The sequence below is a fragment of the Hemiscyllium ocellatum genome, chromosome 16, assembly GCF_020745735.1.
Source record: "Hemiscyllium ocellatum isolate sHemOce1 chromosome 16, sHemOce1.pat.X.cur, whole genome shotgun sequence".
NCBI classification, from domain to species: Eukaryota; Metazoa; Chordata; class Chondrichthyes; order Orectolobiformes; family Hemiscylliidae; genus Hemiscyllium; species Hemiscyllium ocellatum.
Genome location: NC_083416.1, coordinates 67,287,685 through 67,306,409, shown reverse-complemented (window position 1 = coordinate 67,306,409; position 18,725 = coordinate 67,287,685). Strand labels below are relative to the sequence as shown.

At 43.6% G+C, this 18,725-nt stretch overlaps 1 protein-coding gene across 5 annotated transcripts in view; it reads left to right on the top strand.

Annotated features, from left to right (window-relative positions):
* Nucleotides 1-18,725, top strand: part of hmgxb3 (HMG box domain containing 3) — a 91,516-nt gene that overhangs the window by 49,871 nt on the left and 22,920 nt on the right. For all 5 annotated transcript variants that reach the window (XM_060837339.1, XM_060837337.1, XM_060837335.1 and 2 more), the window contains 2 exons: nucleotides 7,254-7,381; nucleotides 8,696-8,827. In XM_060837339.1, the coding sequence (XP_060693322.1) occupies nucleotides 7,254-7,381; nucleotides 8,696-8,827 (260 nt within the window). The remainder of the gene's footprint in view (nucleotides 1-7,253; nucleotides 7,382-8,695; nucleotides 8,828-18,725) is intronic.

Below are 18,725 nucleotides of genomic sequence, written 5' to 3'. Positions count from 1 at the left end.
GAACTGTAAACAGATTCAGAGTTAAGTATTGTCGGTCTAAAATGGAAATGAGCAGAAATTTCTTCTGGCTGAGGGTTGTAAATCTTTGGTATTCTCTGCCTCCAAAAGCTGTGTCAAGGCTGAGTCATGAAATATTTTCAATCTGAGTTGAACGGATTGTCAAACTATAAGACTGCACAATGACTCACCGGTTAGCATTACTGCCTCACAGTGCCATGGACCTGGGTTAAATTCTAGCCTTGGGTGAATGTCTTTATGGAATTTACACGTTTTCCCCTTGTGTGTGCCTGTTTCTGCTAGATGATCCAGTTTCCTCCAAAGATGTGCAGTTTGGTGGATTGGCCATGCTAAATTGCCTACAGTGTTCAGAGATGTGCAGGTTATGTGCATTAACAATGACAGGGTTATGAGTAAAGGATGGGAACTGGGACTGGCTGAATGTTATTCAGAGAGCTGGTGCAAACTCAATTGGCTGAATGGCCTCTTTCTGCACTGTAGGGAATTCTTTGATTCTACAGGAGGTGATCAAGGGTTTTGGGGAACAGACAATGTGAAATTGAGGCCAAATAAATTCACTAGTCACCTTAATTTAATTTAATGGTAGAGCAGGCTCAAGAAGCCATTAAGTTATGTTATTTTCTGGTCTGATACCTCTTCCAGTGAGAGGTCAGCCTGTCCTGCAAAATTATTTATTTTTGTATCACGATTATGCCTGTTGCTGGTGCATAGGGCTGAATGTTCGTTCCTTCAGCAATTTCTTTCATTCTGCTTGCAGTTGTATGGATTTGGTACAAGGTCCAAATGTCACTTGCTTTTTCAATTTAGATTACGTACTTGATACTGTGATGTATTGCAACAAAGAGTGATCAACTGAGAATGTCTGGCATATTAATCTTTGGATTATCAAAGTGTTTGTCATTTTGGGGTTTTTCAACCTATAAGGATTTTTATTGGTAAATCTGTAATGGGGAGCACTTGCAAATGTGTAAATTTCAATGAAAACAGGAAGCTAAAAGCTTCTTTGTCAGGAAGAGAGAGCTAGTGAAACAGTCGTATTAATCTATATCAAAGTGATATTAGGAGAAGTCTGTGCATCAACATTGAGAGCCTTTTGGTTAGATGTGGAAAACACAAAAGGAAGACTTAACTTTTAATATTGTGAACTCGCACACATCCCCAGGTGCTAGGAAAGAAAGTCTTGGAAGTATTTCCATCATTTTTAAGTAATGACAAAAGAGGCAACTTTAAAGGATGCTAATATACTCAGCAGGAGAGCATGCCAATTCAGGACTTTCTCCCCGTGCACCTTCTTCCCTTTAAAGTTTTTGTGAAGATATGCAACTTGGGAGCTGGTTAGATTCCTTGTTGGTCTCTTCACCAAGCTGGTAGGTTTGTTGGCATATGTTTTGTCCCCTTTCCAGATGATATTATCAGTGCTGTGTTGCCTCCTATGAAGCGCTGCTGAACTGTTCCGCTTTGAATTTATGTAGTTCTGTTTGAGCTGTTGGGTATCTGTTTTTAGCAAAGACTTTTATAGGTGGTGTTCTTCCTCTCTTTGCAGTTCAGGGGTGCTGCAGTATGTTGCTGCTCTTTTGAACAGGGTCCCAATGCAGCTCCTCTTGTGGGTGTTGAGGTGGTTGCTGCTGTAGTTTAGGATCTGATCGGTGTGTGTAGTCTTTCTGTGCACTTGCTGTGCATTCACCATTCTGTGTCCTTGTTAGCATTAGGTCTAGAAATGGGAGTTGATTGCTGTTCTCTCCTCTCGAGTAAATTTGATCATAGTGAAAATGCTGTTGATCTTCTGGTGTTGGTTCTCAATTTCAGTTCTTTTGATTATGTTGTGGTTCTGTTCGCCGAGCTGGAAGTTTTTGCTGCAAACGTTTCGTTTCCTGGCTAGGGAACATCATCAGTGCTATTGGAGCCTCCTGTGAAGCGCTGCTTTGATGTTTCTTCCGGTATTTATAGTGGTTTGTTCTTGCCGCTTCCGGGTGTCAGTTTCAGCTGTAGTAGTTTGTATGTGGGGTCCAGGTTGATGTGTCTGTTGATGGATCTTCTTGCCGTTTCCGGGTGTCAGTTTCAGCTGTAGTGGTTTGTATATGGGGTCCAGGTCTATGTGTCTGTTGATGGAGTTTGTGGATGAATGCCATGCCTCTAGGAATTCCCTGGCTGTTCTCTGTCTGGCTTGTCCTATGATGGTAGTGTTTTCCCAGTCAAATTCATGTTCCTGGTTGTCTGAGTGTATGGCTACTAGGGATAGCTGGTCGTGTCGTTTTGTGGCTAGCTGATGTTCATGGATGCGGATTGTTAGCTGTCTTCCTGTTTGTCCAATATAGTGTTTTGTGCAGTCCTTGCATGGTATTTTGTAAACTACGTTAGTTTGGCTCGTGCTGGCTATTGGGTCCTTTGTTCTAGTGAGTTGTTGTCTGAGTGTGGAAGTTGGCTTGTGTGCTGTTATGAGTCCTAAGGGTCGCAGTAGTCTGGCTGTCAGTTCTGAGACGCTCCTGACGTATGGTAGTGTGGCTAGTCCTTTTGGTTGTGGCATGTCCTCGTTCCGTGGTCTATCTCTTAGGCATCTGGTGATAAAGTTGCGTGGGTATCCGTTTTTGGCGAATACCTTGTATAGGTGTTCCTCTTCCTCTTTTCGCAGTTCTGGTGTACTGCAGTGTGTTGTGGCTCTTTTGAGCACTCACTAGAACAAAGGACCCAATAGCCAGCACGAGCCAAACTAACGTAGTTTACAAAATACCATGCAAGGACTGCACAAAACACTATATTGGACAAACAGGAAGACAGCTAACAATCCGCATCCATGAACATCAGCTAGCCACAAAACGACACGACCAGCTATCCCTAGTAGCCATACACTCAGACAACCAGGAACATGAATTTGACTGGGAAAACACTACCATCATAGGACAAGCCAGACAGAGAACAGCCAGGGAATTCCTAGAGGCATGGCATTCATCCACAAACTCCATCAACAGACACATAGACCTGGACCCCATATACAAACCACTACAGCTGAAACTGACACCCGGAAACGGCAAGAAGATCCATCAACAGACACATCAACCTGGACCCCACATACAAACTACTACAGCTGAAACTGACACCTGGAAGCGGCAAGAACAAACCACTATAAATACCGGAAGAAACATCAAAGCAGCGCTTCACAGGAGGCTCCAATAGCACTGATGATGTTCCCTAGCCAGGGAACGAAACGTTTGCAGCAAAAACTTCCAGCTCGGCGAACAGAACCACAACAACGGACACCCGAGCTACAAATCTTCAACCAGACTTTGAACTCTTTTGATTATCACATGAATGGCAACCATGTACCTCATCCATAACTTGGGTTGGATCTGGGAGAGGTCTGTCTGTTCAAGTCTTTGCATTACTGTTTCAGCTATGAGCCCTGAATAAGTGAGCCCATAGATGTCCCATTGATTTTAATTTGATTTGTTCATATACCTGGTCATTGAAGATAAGTGTGTTGTCAGGCATAGGTCAAGTAGTTTGAATATGCTATCTTTGTTGATGGGTTTGTAATCTGTTTGTATGTTCTGGTTATCCAGGAGTTTTGTTGTAGTTACTTTGGCTAAAGTTATGTCAATTGAAATAAAAAATGCCCTAACGGATACCCCCACAGCTTTGTCTGCAGATGATTGGCAGACAAGCAACACCAAGAAGACAAGACAGGCCCCAATAGATTGGCTACTCTCCCACACATTAAAAACATTTCGGAACTGACAGCTAGACTGCTCCGACAACTAAGGACCTTGACAGCACTCAAACCAGCAGCCACACTCGGACAGCAGCTTAGCAGAATAAAGCACCTGTTACCCACTGTGTGCAGGATGAATGTAACTTATAGAATCCCATGTAGCGACTGCACTAAGCATTATGTAGGACAAACAGGCAGATAGCTAGCGACCCGCATCCATGAACACCAACTAGCAACCAAGCAACGCAACCAACTCTCCCCAGTATTCATGCACACAGACAGCAAGAACCATGAGTTTTACTGGGATAATACAACAATACTAAGACAGGTTAAACAAAGAACAGCAAGGGAATTCCTGGAAGCATGGTACTCATCCTCTGATTTCATCAATAAACACATTGATCCAGACTCAATATACAATGGAAATACCATAACTGGCACCAACTGGTAACAGTTCAAACAGGACTACATAAATTCAAAGCTGAACAGTACGTCAGTGCTTACAGGAGGCAACACAGCACTAATCATGTCACCAAAAAAAGGAATAAAGTATCAACCAGCTCGACGAACAGACCAACGAGAAATCCAACCTTCCTCCCGAATTTTCCCTTCCTGCAGACTCACTGATGTTGAATATTCCTCATGCAAGCCAGGATAATTCTATTGTGAGCAACAGATTCTTTGACTTCATAATAGCTTGGATGACAGTGCAAGTGTGTGGACCAGTCATTGAAGTATTCTTAGGAAGAGATGCTCTTTAATACATGCCTTTCTGTGATCTCTGTAATTAAATGTTTTAGTTTAGTGTTAGGACCAGTTATTTGCAATCCATGATCTGACTATTCACTGCTTGAACAAAGTCAGGGTGAAAGACAAGTGGTCTTTAATTAGATAATGATAGTTACATTTTGTATAATGTGCTTACTTTGTGAACTGCTCTCAAAAGAAGCGTTTTCCTGTCAGAACTGTCTTAACACGTCCTAAAGATTATATGGGGAGTCATTTCGCTCAGTTGGTTTAATGGTCAGTTTGTGATGTAGAATGATACCAGAGTAAATTCAGGTCCTGCACTGGCTGAGATACAAGGACTCTCCTCAATCTCTCTCCTTGCCTGAGGCATGGCAACCTTCAGGTTAAACCACCACTTGAATGTGAAAGCAGCCCTATGGTCCAGTAGCATCATGGCAACTTTATCTTTTCAGGGTTGGATAGTAACTGTTACAATCTGCTTGAATCATAGGTGACATGTAAAAATAGAATCCGTTTTATATCTGTTTTATAAACTGTCAAAATTACTGTTCTTTTAAACTGTTGGAATGAAAAGAATGCTAGAAATGCATTGCAATCAGGTATTATTTCTTAGTCTGACATATCAAACATACACCAATAGATGGCAGTATGTTTTCTATTCAGTGTACGTAGTGGTTTTAAGGCCATCACGGGTCATTTCTGTACTTCAGTTTCAGCTATGCAATGAGTCTGGATGTCTATCATAATGTATAACGAGATGCACTTTCGTTGAACCATATCCAGTAAGAGTGTTTTACTTTTGCTGAGTATTTCTGGATGCGATCTTTGTGCTCTTTAATTACTAGTTTATGCTGCGTTTTTTATTTAACTGTACTCTGACTTTGTAATGATTCAAGAAGAATGCAGCAAATTAATTCAGAGCTCACCAAGAATGCAATTGTGTGTGATGTGTACCTGAAGGTAATGCCCCCCCCTCCTCCATTTTCTGAATAAAATATACAACAACTTCTCTCTTTCCATGTTTTGCTTTTTACTCAAAGATATTTTCTTCAGGTTTCCTTGATTTCCAATTGACTCCAGAATGTACCCAGACCTGTTTTGAAAATTTACTTGTGTTCTTAATGATGGTTTGAAGAAAAAATAAGTTTTGCCCACTTTCCATTAGTTAGTGTTCCAGTGCTATGTATGTGAGATGGTCTAAATAGCTTCTGTTGTAGAGTACTGAGTAATCAAGATCTGAGTGGAAGAAGTCATGTCTACAAGCTGTAGTATGATTTTCTGTACCAAGAGTATCACCTACTCATGCATTTGTGGAGGAAGCCATGGCCGTTGTCATCATTGACATGTGCCTAGAACTGGAAGCTGGTGTGGACTCAGCTCATATTTGCACGTGTGTTGCCACTGGTGCCCACTGTGCCACCCTCAAATCCTGGACCACTTCTGGCTTTCCTTGGCAGCCGCTTTCCTGCGTCCCATTCAATTCAATAACCAACTCCCTTAATAAAAGCAAAAGCAGATGCTGGAAATCTGAAACAAGAACAAAGAATGCCGGAGAAACTCAGCAGATCTGGCAGCATCTGTGAAGAGAGAAAAAGTTAGCTTTTCAAATCCAGCGTGACTGCGTAAGAACTGGCCCCCAGCTCTCCTGCTCACTACTTCACTAGTCGCCCTCCTATCCCATTCAGCACCTCACTTGTTATTTCTCTGGTCATCACTCCTAACCTCATGCTCCCTTTCTACCACTTGTTGCCTTGCTTTCTAAGTCCCAGAAACGATGAACAGCATGGCAGCACAGGGAGAGTGGGAAGGAGAGAGAAGTGTGCACATCTCGAGTCCAGGATTTGAATTTAATTTAAAATATTTGAAAAGCACTCATTTTATTGCTCCAAATCCTTATACAGGCACCTTGCTATGGTGTCACAGCACTTCAGCTGCATGGATGGTGAGTGCACTTCTCCAATGCAGTGGCAATAAATGCAGCCTATTTTGGGGTGGCAAATTTTTAGCTTAAGGTATTTCTGTGATACCGAATGTAAATCACACTGCATTTTGTTGTTATTGAGAGAAGGTGAGGACTGCAGGTGCTAGAAAAATCAGTCGAAAAGTGTGGCGCTGGAAAAGCACAGGAGCGTCACCGTCCTGATGAAAAGCTGATGTGCGAAAAGTCGACTCCTGCTCCTCGGATGCTGCCTGACCTGCTGTGCTTTTTCAGTGCTACGCTTTTTGTCTTATTGTTGCAGTGAATTGGAATGTAAATTCAGCTTTGCTAGTGTGCCCAAGCAGCCTTGTATGTAGATTTTTCACCACCACTTCAGCCAAGCAGCAGGAGAATGTGCAAATTTTCCGAACAGAGGAAGGAATGGGATAGTTGTTGTTTTAACAAATAATTAAGAAATGTGCAAAATGAATGGAGTTCTAATAGGTTAACAGCCCTTCATTAAACTAAGAGTAAGTGCAAAGTGGTAAACCTCTCCTGATCTCCAAACACATACAGAAAGCAAGTCATCTCATGATCAAGTTGCATGTCACAGAAGTAAATATAACACCCGTGCCTTTCTCATCAATTTATTTAGTTTATGTAGAGTTAATACATGCTTTCATGTGCAGGGAATACTAGGAGAGGAAGCAAAGTCCTCAGCATTCCATGTCCAACGAATATACTTAGTCCTGATGGCTTAATAACTATTCCAGTTCCTGCAAGTCAGATTTTTTAGCTTTGTAAGTGCTACTATAGTTGAGTGTCAAATTGCTAATGAGGTATATGTCACTTTTGTTCCAGCTCAGTGGCTGGTCCTGAGGAATGCTGGCTATTGACTGAAAGCCAGTTTCAAGTGGTTATAGTTCAGACGAAAATCTGCTTGAATCCCCACTGTCTTGCACTTCATAACTTCACGGACATCAGCTCAGGTAAGAGATTCACTCTTTTGTTACACTTATTTTTCTGATCCCACACAATTGTCCAAGGTTGCAGACAATACCTCCTGTGAGCTACCAATCTCTAGAGTTCCTCCAGGTCAACATGCTTTATTGTTATAACTTCAGCTGATAGTATTAATGGACAAGTGTAATCCCAGAATTTTGTTTGATGGATTTTGTTTTGTTTAATTAGTTAACACAATCAGTCATTAAAACATTCATATGAGGCTACAGAAGTTTCTTGAACAACAGAGTCGAAGTTTATTACACTTTTTAAAAGCAAGCTCTCTAAATAAAGTGATGGTAGGCAAGATCTCAAAGCACATCGGAAAATCGTTGAAACTTTGTCTGTTGACACTTTCTATAATAAACACCCGAACCTCACTGCTTAAATTTATACTTGATTGACGTTTCAGTTTTTATACTGTGGAGCCACTTCATTGAATTCTTTACATGTCTGACATGAACTTTTCACAAATCTGAGACTCTAAACTTATTCACTGCTAATAACCTCTATATTTCTAACCAAACTGCCCTGGTTTGGAAGTTTCGTGAATTGAATCTTTCTGCTGAATTGACTGGTTCTTTGAACTCCAACCAGAGCAACTAACGTTGTCTGAGTTTAATTTAAAAGCTTGCTCAATCCTAGAATCCTGTGACCTGAAAACAAAGCTGGTGCCCTGAACTGTAAGATTACCAGGACCTTCAGTCACATGCTTTCTAACAGATTCTAAATTTGATCCCTGAACCAGAAAAGGGCTCTGACATTGTTCCTTCCAAAGAAAATGCTTGAAATAAATAACCAACCAATCACCTCTATTTTGAAGTCCAAAAACGCTTTGTATATATAGTCATTATATATCATTTGTCGCAGTGATTTATGTTGTGGAATCAAACCATGAGTGTCTAGCTGCTGAACATCTCCTGTCCATATGCAGGTATAAGTCTTGATTTACTTGTCTTAGGATTTGACCATCTAGGTTCAGATTGCATTGGGGAGGAATTGTGTGTTGGGCCATGTCTCATTGTTATGATCTCACCTCTTGTATAGCTGTGTCTGTCCATTGTATTTTCAACATGTGGTAGCAGTGGTAGGTTGGATTTATTGAAGAAAAATACTGCTGAATCTGTGTTATTATCATTCAATCTGTTTTTTTTTGCTACACTGTTTAGTTTCTATTCCTTTGAGTTAGTTGCACATTTACTAAAATTCTGAATCTAGCAATTTTAAAACAAACATTTGTGCTGGTTTCAATAAATTTTTGATAATATGAAAGTTCTCTTAATTGATCATTTCTGATCCAGGCTTATTTAATATTGGAAACAAGCTTTTGGTCAGTTTGGATTTACTGTTCAAAATAAGAAACCATATCAAACTCGGAGAAGATCCAAGGGATGTGACTATTCCCATATTGAACTCTGTCCAAAAATTCACAGGTAGGTTACATTTTTGTTTTGTTTTTTTCTAATAACATGTTCAAAGATGTTAACGCACACCTCTGGAGCAGGTGGTACTTGAGCCTGGGACTCCTGGCAAAGAGACAAACACATTACCACTGCCTGTCAAAATCCATCACAGGTAGGTTTAATAATTTTTGCATGAGTTGGTTTTAAGTGGCCGCAATTCCACTGTTAAAATGTAGCCAGGAAATTCTGGATAATCTGTTTTGCAGTTCCAGCATTGCAGTCTTGTGGTACACTCATTTGCTATGAGGCGTTTTGTGAGCTATTGTACTTATTAGTTTAGCAGTAGCTGTTTTAATTAATTACTTTCTGTGGGAACTTCACTAAACTGCTCTGAACATTTGGGCTAAGCACTAATTTTTGTTTGCAGTTCCTGAACGAGATTGATTATGAAATATTCTTGAATTGAAAGCATGATAGTAGTTATAATGTTTGTATGTCCTGTGTAACTGAATAGTGATGTGACATAACTTGGGTATTGAAAGGTTAAAATAATGTTTACTAGCCCTGAAAATACATTTCTGTATTTGAAAACTTGCCTTAAACTTTTGTGATTGCAGGTTTCTTTACAAATGGATTAATAATCATAAATTACTGCCATCTCGGTCATAATCATATGGAAATGCTGGCATGTTTTAATAATTATTTTAATGAAACAAATATGTTTTACAAGCAGGTCAGGCAGCATCCAAGGAGCAGGAGAATCAACGTTTCAGGCATGAGCCCTTCTTCAGGAATGAGGAGAGTGTGTCAAGCAGGCTAAGATAAAAGGTAGGGAGGAGGGGCATTGGAAATGCGATAGGTGGAAGGAGGTTAAGGTGAGGGAGATAGGCCAGAGTGGGGGTGGGGGCGGCGAGGTCAGGAAGAAGATTGCAGGTTAGGAAGGTGGTGCTGAGTTCAAGGGTTGGGACTGGGACAAGGTGCGGGGAGGGGAAATGAGGAAACTGGAGAAATCTGAGTTCATCCCTTGTGGTTGGAGGGTTCCTAGGCGGAAAATGAGGCACTCTTCCTCCAGCCATCGTGTTGCTATGGTCTGGCGATGGAGGAGTCCAAGGACCTGCATGTCCCTGGTGGAGTGGGAGGGGGAGTTGAAGTGTTGAGCCACGGGGTGGTTGGGTTGATTGGTCCGGGTGTCCCAGAGGTGTTCCCTGAAATGTTCCGCAAGTAGGCGACCTGTCTCCCCAATATAGAGGAGGCCACATCGGGCGCAGCGGATGCAGTAAATGATGTGTGTGGAGGTGCAGATGAATTTGTGGCGGATATGGAAGAATCCCTTGGGGCCTTGAAGGGAAGTAAGGGGGGAGGTGTGGGCGCAAGTTTTGCATTTCTTGCGGTTGCAGGGGAAGGTGCTGGGAGTGGAGGTTGGGTTGGTGGGGGGTATGGACCTGACAAGGGAGTCACGGAGGGAGTGATCTTTTTGGAACGCTGATAGGGGTGGGGAGGGAAATATATCCCTCGTGGTGGGGTCCGTTTGGAGGTGGCGAAAATGACGACGGATGATACGATGTATATGGAGGTTGGTAGGGTGGTAGGTGAGGACCAGTGGGGTTCTGCCTTGGTGGCGATTGGAGGGGCGGGGCTGAAGGGCAGAGGAGCGGGAAGTGGAGAAGATGCGGTGGAGAGCATTGTCGATCACGTCTAGGGGGACATTGCGGTCTTTGAAGAAGGCCATCTGGGTTGTTCAGCATTGGAACTGGTCCTCCTGGGATCAGATGCAGTGGAGACGAAGAAATTGGGAATATGGGATGGCGTTTTTCCAGGGGGGCAGGGTGGGAGGAGGTGTAGTCTAGGTAGCTGTGGGAGTCGGTCGGGATATAGTAAATGTCAGTGTTGATTCGGTTGCCCGTGATAGAAATGGAGAGGTCTAGGAAGGGGAGAGAGGAGTCTGAGACGGTCCAGGTAAATTTGAGATTGGGGTGGAAGGTGTTGGTGAAGTGGATCGCCTTCCTCGTGGGAGCACGAGGCAGTGCCGATACAGTCGCCGATGTAGCGGAGGGAAAGTTGGGGGATGGTGCCAGTGTAGCTGCGGAAGATGGACTGTTCCACATATCCTACGAAGAGGCAGGCATAGCTGGGGCCCATGTAGGTTTGGAGGAAGTGGGAGGATTGGAAAGAGAAGTTGTTCAGAGTGAGGTCCAGTTCAGTCAGTGGAAGGAGAGTGTCAGTGGAAGAGTACTGGTTGGTATGGCGGGAAATGAAGAAGTGGAGGGCTTTGAGTCCTTCGTGATGGGGGATGGAGGTGTACAGGGACTGGATGTCCATGGTGAAGAAAAGGCATTGGGAACCGGGGAAGCAAAAATCGTGGAGGAGGTGGAGGGCGTGGGTAGTGTCCCGAATGTAGGTGGGGAGTTCTTGGACTAAGGGGGACAGGACCGTGTCGAGGTATGCAGATATGTGGAACAGTCCATCTTCCGCAGCTACACTGGCACCACCCCCTACCTTTTCCTCTGCTACATCGCTGACTTTATCGGCGCTGCCTCGTGCTCCCACGAGGAGGTTGAACAGTTCATCCACTTTGCCAACACCTTACACCCCGACCTCAAATTTACCTGGACCATCTCAGACCTACCTTTCCTAGACCTCTCCATTTCTATCTCGGGCGACCGAATCAACACAGACATTTACTATTAACCAACCGACTCCCACAGCTACCTAGACTACACCTCCTCCCACCCTGCCCCCTGTAAAAACACCATCCCATATTCCCAATTCCTTCGTCTCCACCGCGTCTGCTCCCAGGAGGACCAGTTCCAATACCATACAATCCAGATGGCCTCCATCTTCAAAGACCTCAATTTCCCCCCAGACGTGATCGACGATGCCCTCCACCGCATCTTCTCCACTTCCCGCTCCTCCGCCCTTCAATCCCGCCCCTCCAATCGCCACAAGGACAGAACCCCACTGGTCCTCACCTACCACCTCACCAACCTCCATATACAGCGTATCATCTGTCGTCATTTCCGCCACCTCCAAACGGACCCCACCACCAGGGATATATTTCCCTCCACTCCCCTATCAGCGTTCCAAAAAGACCACTCCCTCCGTGACTCCCTTGTCAGGTCCACACCCCCCACCAACCCAACCTCCACTCCCGGCACCTTCCCCTGCAACCGCAAGAAATTCAAAACTTGAGCACAAACCTCCCCCCTTACTTCCCTCCAAGGCCCCAAGAGATCCTTCCATATCCACCACAAATTCACCTGCACCTCCACACACATCATTTACTGCATCCGCTGCACTCGATGTGGCCTCCTCTATATTGGGGAGACAGGCCGCCTACATGCGGAACATTTCAGGGAACACCTCTGGGACACCTGGACCAACCAACCCAACCACCCCGTGGCTCTACACTTCAATTTCCACTCCCACTCCACCAGGGACATGCAGGTCCTTGGACTCCTCCATCGCCAGACCATAGCAACACGATGGCTGGAGGAAGAGCACCTCATCTTCCGCCTAGGAACCCTCCAACCACAAGGGATGGACTCGTATTTCTCCAGTTTCCTCATTTCCCCTCCCCCCACCTTGTCCCAGACCCAACCCTTGAACTCAGCACCACCTTCCTAACCTGCAATCTTCTTCCTGACCTCTCCGCGACCACCTCCACTCCAGCCTATCACCCTCACCTTCACCTCCTTCCATCTATCGCATTTCCAACACCCCTTCCCCAAGTCCTTCTTCCCTACCTTTTATCTTAGCATCCCTGAAGAAGGGCTCATGCCCGAAACGTCGATTCTCCTGCTCCTTGGATGCTGCCTGACCTGCTGCGCTTTTCCAGCAACACATTTTCAGCTCTGATCTCCAGCATCTGCAGTCTTCACTTTGTCCTAGAACGTTTCACAAGCAATTAGGTACAGTGGGTGTGCCTGTTTCACACCAGAGTCTTCCATCAATAGGAGAATGGAAAGATGGAGAGAGCACTAGGCTGCAGAGCAAGGACGGTGGAATAAAAAGAGTACAAGAGACAAAAATATGTCCTCGCCATCGCTGTTGATTCAAAGAATCCTGGTCAGGCAATGACCATCTCCAACAATTGAGAATTTAATGACTGCCCCATCACATTCAGTGGCATTGTCATCATTGCATACCTCTCTATCAATATCCTGCGTACTGCCCTTATCCATGTTTTTTCTTCAGAGGGCCGTAAAGACAGAGGTTCCAATATGTCTGGAAATACCTACTTGATAAACCTTTCAAGTGTTTTTTATTTAAAAACACTTGTAGAATGAAAGGGGAGTGGCCAGTTTTCCCAGTTCAGTACTTGGTTTGGTTTGAGCAAGCTGTTTTATTTGTAACTGCAGATCAAGTTTGAGCTGGGAACCCAGAGACGCTGCTGGCGACACAAGCAGTTCCATAGTGATTCTTTCTCTCTCTTTTTTTATTTGCGAAGTGGGAGTTTAAGGGATGTTGCAGGAAATTAGAACAACTCGCTGATGAGTAGCGTTTTTGTCTTGGTTGGGTTTTCCAATAGTTATGTTATTCTACATTCAGTTTTCTTTTGTTCGTGTATAAATAAATTCTGTTTTGTTTAAAACTGAGTGATTTAGGCTGGCTGCATCACACTTGGAATGATTAGATTAGATTTCCCACAGTGTGGAAATAGGCCCTTCGGCCCAACCAATCCACACCGACCCTCTGAAGAGTAACCCACCCAGATCCACTTCCCTCTGACTAATTGATCTAACACTATGGGGCAATTTGGCATGGCCAATTTACCTAACCTGCCCCCTCCGTGGGCACCCGGAGGAAACCCACGCAGACACAGGGAGAACGTGTAAACTCCACGCAGACAGTCACCCGAGGCTGGAGTCGAACCTGGGACCCTGGTGCTGTGAGGCAGCAGTGCTAACCACTGTGCCACCCCTATCTACACTTGCTTAAAACAGATAGAAAAGTTAGGGTCTGGGCTGCCTCCTTGAAATGTTTTGAGGGTCTGGTCCATAACACTACTGATCAGTAACTGAACTTGACTAGCCATGTAAATATTACAAGAGCAAGAGAGAATATGGGTCTATGACTTTGAGACAGAGGATTAGGGATAATCTTACTGAATTGCAGACCAAGCTTGAAGGGCTGAATGACCTGTTCCTGCTTCTCCTAGTTTCTATGCTTTAAGAGACTAGGAATTTTGCAGCAAGGAACTCCACTCCTGACTCCCCAAACCTGCTCACTATTTATAAGGCAAGTGCACAGTATTTCACCACACTCCTGGCTTGTGCCTTGTAGAAGATGGTGGACAGGCTTTGGGCTGTCAGGAGATGAATTAATTACGACAATATTCCTCGCCCTTGAGCATCTGTAGTAGCCCTTGTATTTAGTTGGTGAGTTCAATTGAATTTCTGGTCAATGGTAACCTCAGAATATTAATTTTGATGGATTTGGTGATGGTAACACCATTGAATGTCAAAGGGTGATTTGATTGTCATTTATTGGAGATGGTCATGGCCTGGCATTAGTGTGGTGCGAATGGTACTTCCCACTTGTCAGCCCATAACTTGTTGCATTCAGGCATGGACTGCTTCAGTATTTGAAAAGTTACAAATGGTGCTGAACATTGTACAGTCATCAATGAATATCCCCATTTCTGACCTTATGATGGGGGGAAGGCCTTTAATGAAGCACTGAAGATGGTTGAGCCTAGCACACTACCCTGAGGAACATCTACAGAGATGTCCTGAAGTTGAGATGACTGACCTCCAATTACCACAACCTTCTTCCTGTGTTTCTGGTATGACTCCAACCTGCAGAGAGTTTATACCCATTATACCCATTGATTCCAGTTTTGCTAGAGATCCTTGATACCACACTCAATTCGGTTGAATGTGGCCTTGATATCAAGGTTATCGCATTTGCCCCACTTCTGGAATTCAGAACTTTTGTCAGTGTTTTACCCAAGGCTGTGTTTAGGTCAGAAGCAGAATTGTCATCGTAGCCAACCTGCGTGTCAGTGAGCAGGTTATTGCTATGCAGGTGCTGCCTGTTGGCACTGTTGATGATATCTTGCATTTCGGAGAGTAGACTGATCAGGCGATAATTGGTCATGTTGGATTTGTCCTGACTTTTGTGTACAAGACATATTTGGACAACTTTCCACAATGTTGAGTAGATGCCATTGTTAGAACTGTACTGGAAAAGCTTGGCTAAGGGATCACCAAATCCTGGAGCACAAGTCTTCATTACTGTTGCTGGAATATTGTTGGGGCCATTTCCTTTGCAGTATCCAGTGCCTCCATCTGCTTCTTGATCTCACGAGGAGTAAATTGTGGCAGAATGCTGGCATCTATGATGTTGGATACCATTGGAGATGGATCATCCACCTAGCACTTTTGGCTGAAGATTTATGCAAATGTATCTGCCTGGTCATTTGGACTGATGTGCTGGACTCCTCCATCATTGAGGATGGGGATATTTGTGGAGCCACCACTTGCAATGAATTGTTCAAATATCCACCACCATTCGTGACTGGGTGTGGCAGGACTGCAGAGCTGAGACCTGATCCGTTGGCTGTAGGATTATTTAGTTCTGTCTAGCACTTAATGCTTATACTGTTGGCATGCAAATAGTCCTGTTTGTAGCTTCTCCAGGTTGACAGTTCATTTTCAGGTATAGCCGGTGCTGCTCGTGCTATGCACTAAGCTACGAGGTTACACATTGTCCTGGAATACAATTCTGCTGTTGATAGGTGCACAGTCTTGAGTTGCTACATCTATTTGAAGTATGTCCCATTTTGCACAATGATAGTACCACATAACACGATGAAGGCAATTCTCAGTGTGAAGTGAGACTTTGTCACCTCAAGCATTGTGCAGTGGTCACTCTTAATGATACTGTCATGGACCTCTGTACCTGCAGCTGGCAAATTGGTAAGGATGACATCAAGTATGTTCTTCCCTCTTGTTCACTCCTTCACCACATGCTGCAGATCCAATCTAATAGCTATGTTCTTTCGAACATCACCAGCACAGTCGGTTGAGTTGCTGTCAAGACATGTTCTTGGTGGTGAATTTGAAAGCTCCTTCGAGAGGGAGTTTTGCTCCCTTGCCACCCTCAGTGTTTCCTATAAGTGTTGTTCAATATGGAGCAGTACTTATTCATCAGCCGAGGAAGGACAGTATGTGATAATCATCAGGAGGTTTCCTTGCCTATGCCTGAAGGGGTCCGCAGTCAATGTTGAGGACTCCCAGGGAAATTCCCAACTGTATACCACTGTGCTATCACCTCTGTTGGAATTGTCCTGCTGCTGGGAAAGGACATATCCAAGGATGTGATGGTGGCGTGTGAAGCATATTCATAGAATCATACTTTACAGTGTTGGACTGTTGCTTGATGACCTTTGGAGACAGCTCTCCCAATTTTGGCGCTCGCCTCAAGATTTTGTAAGGAGGGTTGACAGGCATGATATTTTGCCACTGTCGTTTCTGGTGTCTAGTCGATGTTAGGTAGTCCATCCGTTTTGATTTCTTCATTGAGATTTTGTAGCGATTGTTACAACCAGGCCACTTCAGAGTGCGGTTTTGTGTCAACCACATTGCTGTGGCTCCAGAGTGGGACCATTCGGTGCAGCCATTTTAGCACAAGCGAATTGGCATGGCCTGTTTGTTGCAGCCTATTTTGCCACAGAACCGTTTAGGCACAGAACTATTTTGGCGCAGATATACAGTCGTCATCAATGAAAATCAACATCATAATGGAATTACTTAATGGGTAGTTTCCAGTAGTTTGTTGTTATTTGTGTATCAACTGCATTTAATCTGTGACTAGTCCACTCCTAACCGTGGTTCCTCACAATTTCTAAAAAAAAAAGAAAATATAACCCATTAAATGCCCTAAATTTGTTTAATTTCAACAGAATGTCATGCCCTGCTATGAGATGTACAAGTTCAAAGTCACAATTGATAATGTCAGGGCAGCATTCAGGCTGTATTTCCAGAACCATTTCAAATAATTTATCATCTGTTGTTCGTAACTTATTTGGAAGTAAAGCATACAACAGTGGGAACGCACCTTTATGTATTTCCTCTAAAATAACATAAACTTGTGAAAATAGAGGTGGGGAAATTTTGAATGTTCCATCAACATATAACTTTTTTGATTGTTTCAGAAACTCTGCATTCCTTTTTCTCCCAAATAGAAGAATTCTGCAGGTGGTGCTACTGTTGTCGGCTAGTAAACATTGTTCTTCATTATATTCATTAACAGAATATTTTTAAAGCTATTTGGAATTACAAGTTATAGTCACAGTCATGGAGATGTACAGCATGGAAACAGACCCTTCGGTCCAACCTGTCCGTGCCTACCAGATATCCCAACCCAGTCTCGTCCCACCTGCCAGCACCTGGCCCATATCCCTCCAAACCCTTCCTATTCATATACCCATCCAAATGCGACTTAAATGTTGCAATTGTACCAGCCTCCACCACATCCTCTGGCAGCTCATTCCATACACGTACCACCCTCTGCGTGAAAATGTTGCTCCTTAGGTCTCTTTTTATATCTTTTCCCCTCTCACCCTCTAGTTCTGGACTCCCCAATCCCAGGGAAAAGACTTTGTCTATTTATCCTATCCATACCCCTCATAATTTTGTAAACCTCTATAAGGTCACCCCTCAGGCTCCGACGCTCCAGGGAGAACAGCTCCAGCCCCTTCAGCCTTTCCCTGTAGCTCAGATCCTCCAATCCTGGCAACATCCTTGTAAATCTTTTCTGAACCCTTTCAAGTTCTTCTAAATTTCTTGGATTTACTGGGTCCTACGTACCATTTTCTTCAGTGCTCTGTGGTTAGGCATCGTTCCTTGGCAAGCTTCTGACAAATGTTCTAGGCACTCGTTAATCACTTGTAAAGTTCCCTCTACAGTTGTTTTTCTTTGACAAATTATTTTAATAATAACTACAAACTACTGGAAACTGCTCATTTAATAATTCTACTATTATGTTGATTTTCATTGATGACTACCGTATATCTGAGCAAAAATAGTTATGTGCCTAAATGACTCTGCGGCAAACTAGGCTGCACCAAACAGGCCACGCCAAATCGCTCGTGGCAAAATGGCTGCACCAAATGGTCCTAAATCCTCTGAAGTCGCATGTATACCAGACCAGATGAAGACAGAAGGTTCCCTTCCCTGAAGACGTTAGAGAGCTAGATGGGTTTTTCCAACAATAAATGTGGTCATCAGTAAATTCTCAGTTTCAGATATTTTCTGGTAAATTCAAATTCTATTATATGTCGTTTTGGGCGATTCAGGATCCCAGAACATTATCTGAGTTTCTGGATTAATAATCTAATGATAATACTAATACGCCCTTATTAGTTATTCTAACAGGTGACAGTTGATTTAACATGGGAAATACAGCATTCAGCAGTGAAAAGGAAACTTGGTCGCAGAACTGCAGTGAACAGTTTAATTCTTGAAACGGTCAGAGAATTTCAATAGCATTTACAAAGAATGATGCAATGGATCAGGTAGCATGGTGGCACAGTAGTTAGCACTGCTGCCTCACAGCACTAGGAACCTAGGTTCGATTCTAGCCTTAGGTGACTGTGGAGTTGGTATGTTCTTCTCATGACTGTGTGGGTATCCTCTGCATGCTTCAGTTTTCTCCTACTGTCCAAAGATGTGCAGATTAGATGAGTTGACCATGCTAAACTGCCCCGTCGTGTGCAGGCTAGGTCAATTAACTGTGGAAAACGTGGAGTTATGGGGAGAGGTGAGATGATCTTCAGAAGGTTGCTGTAGACCTGATGGGCTAAATGATCTCTTTCTGCACTGTAAGGATTCCATGGTAATCTTCAGTTAGTTGCATCTCTAAAAGAGTATTTGACATGTTTTTTTCCAAAATGTTCTCATCTTTAGGTTAGTGATAATACATG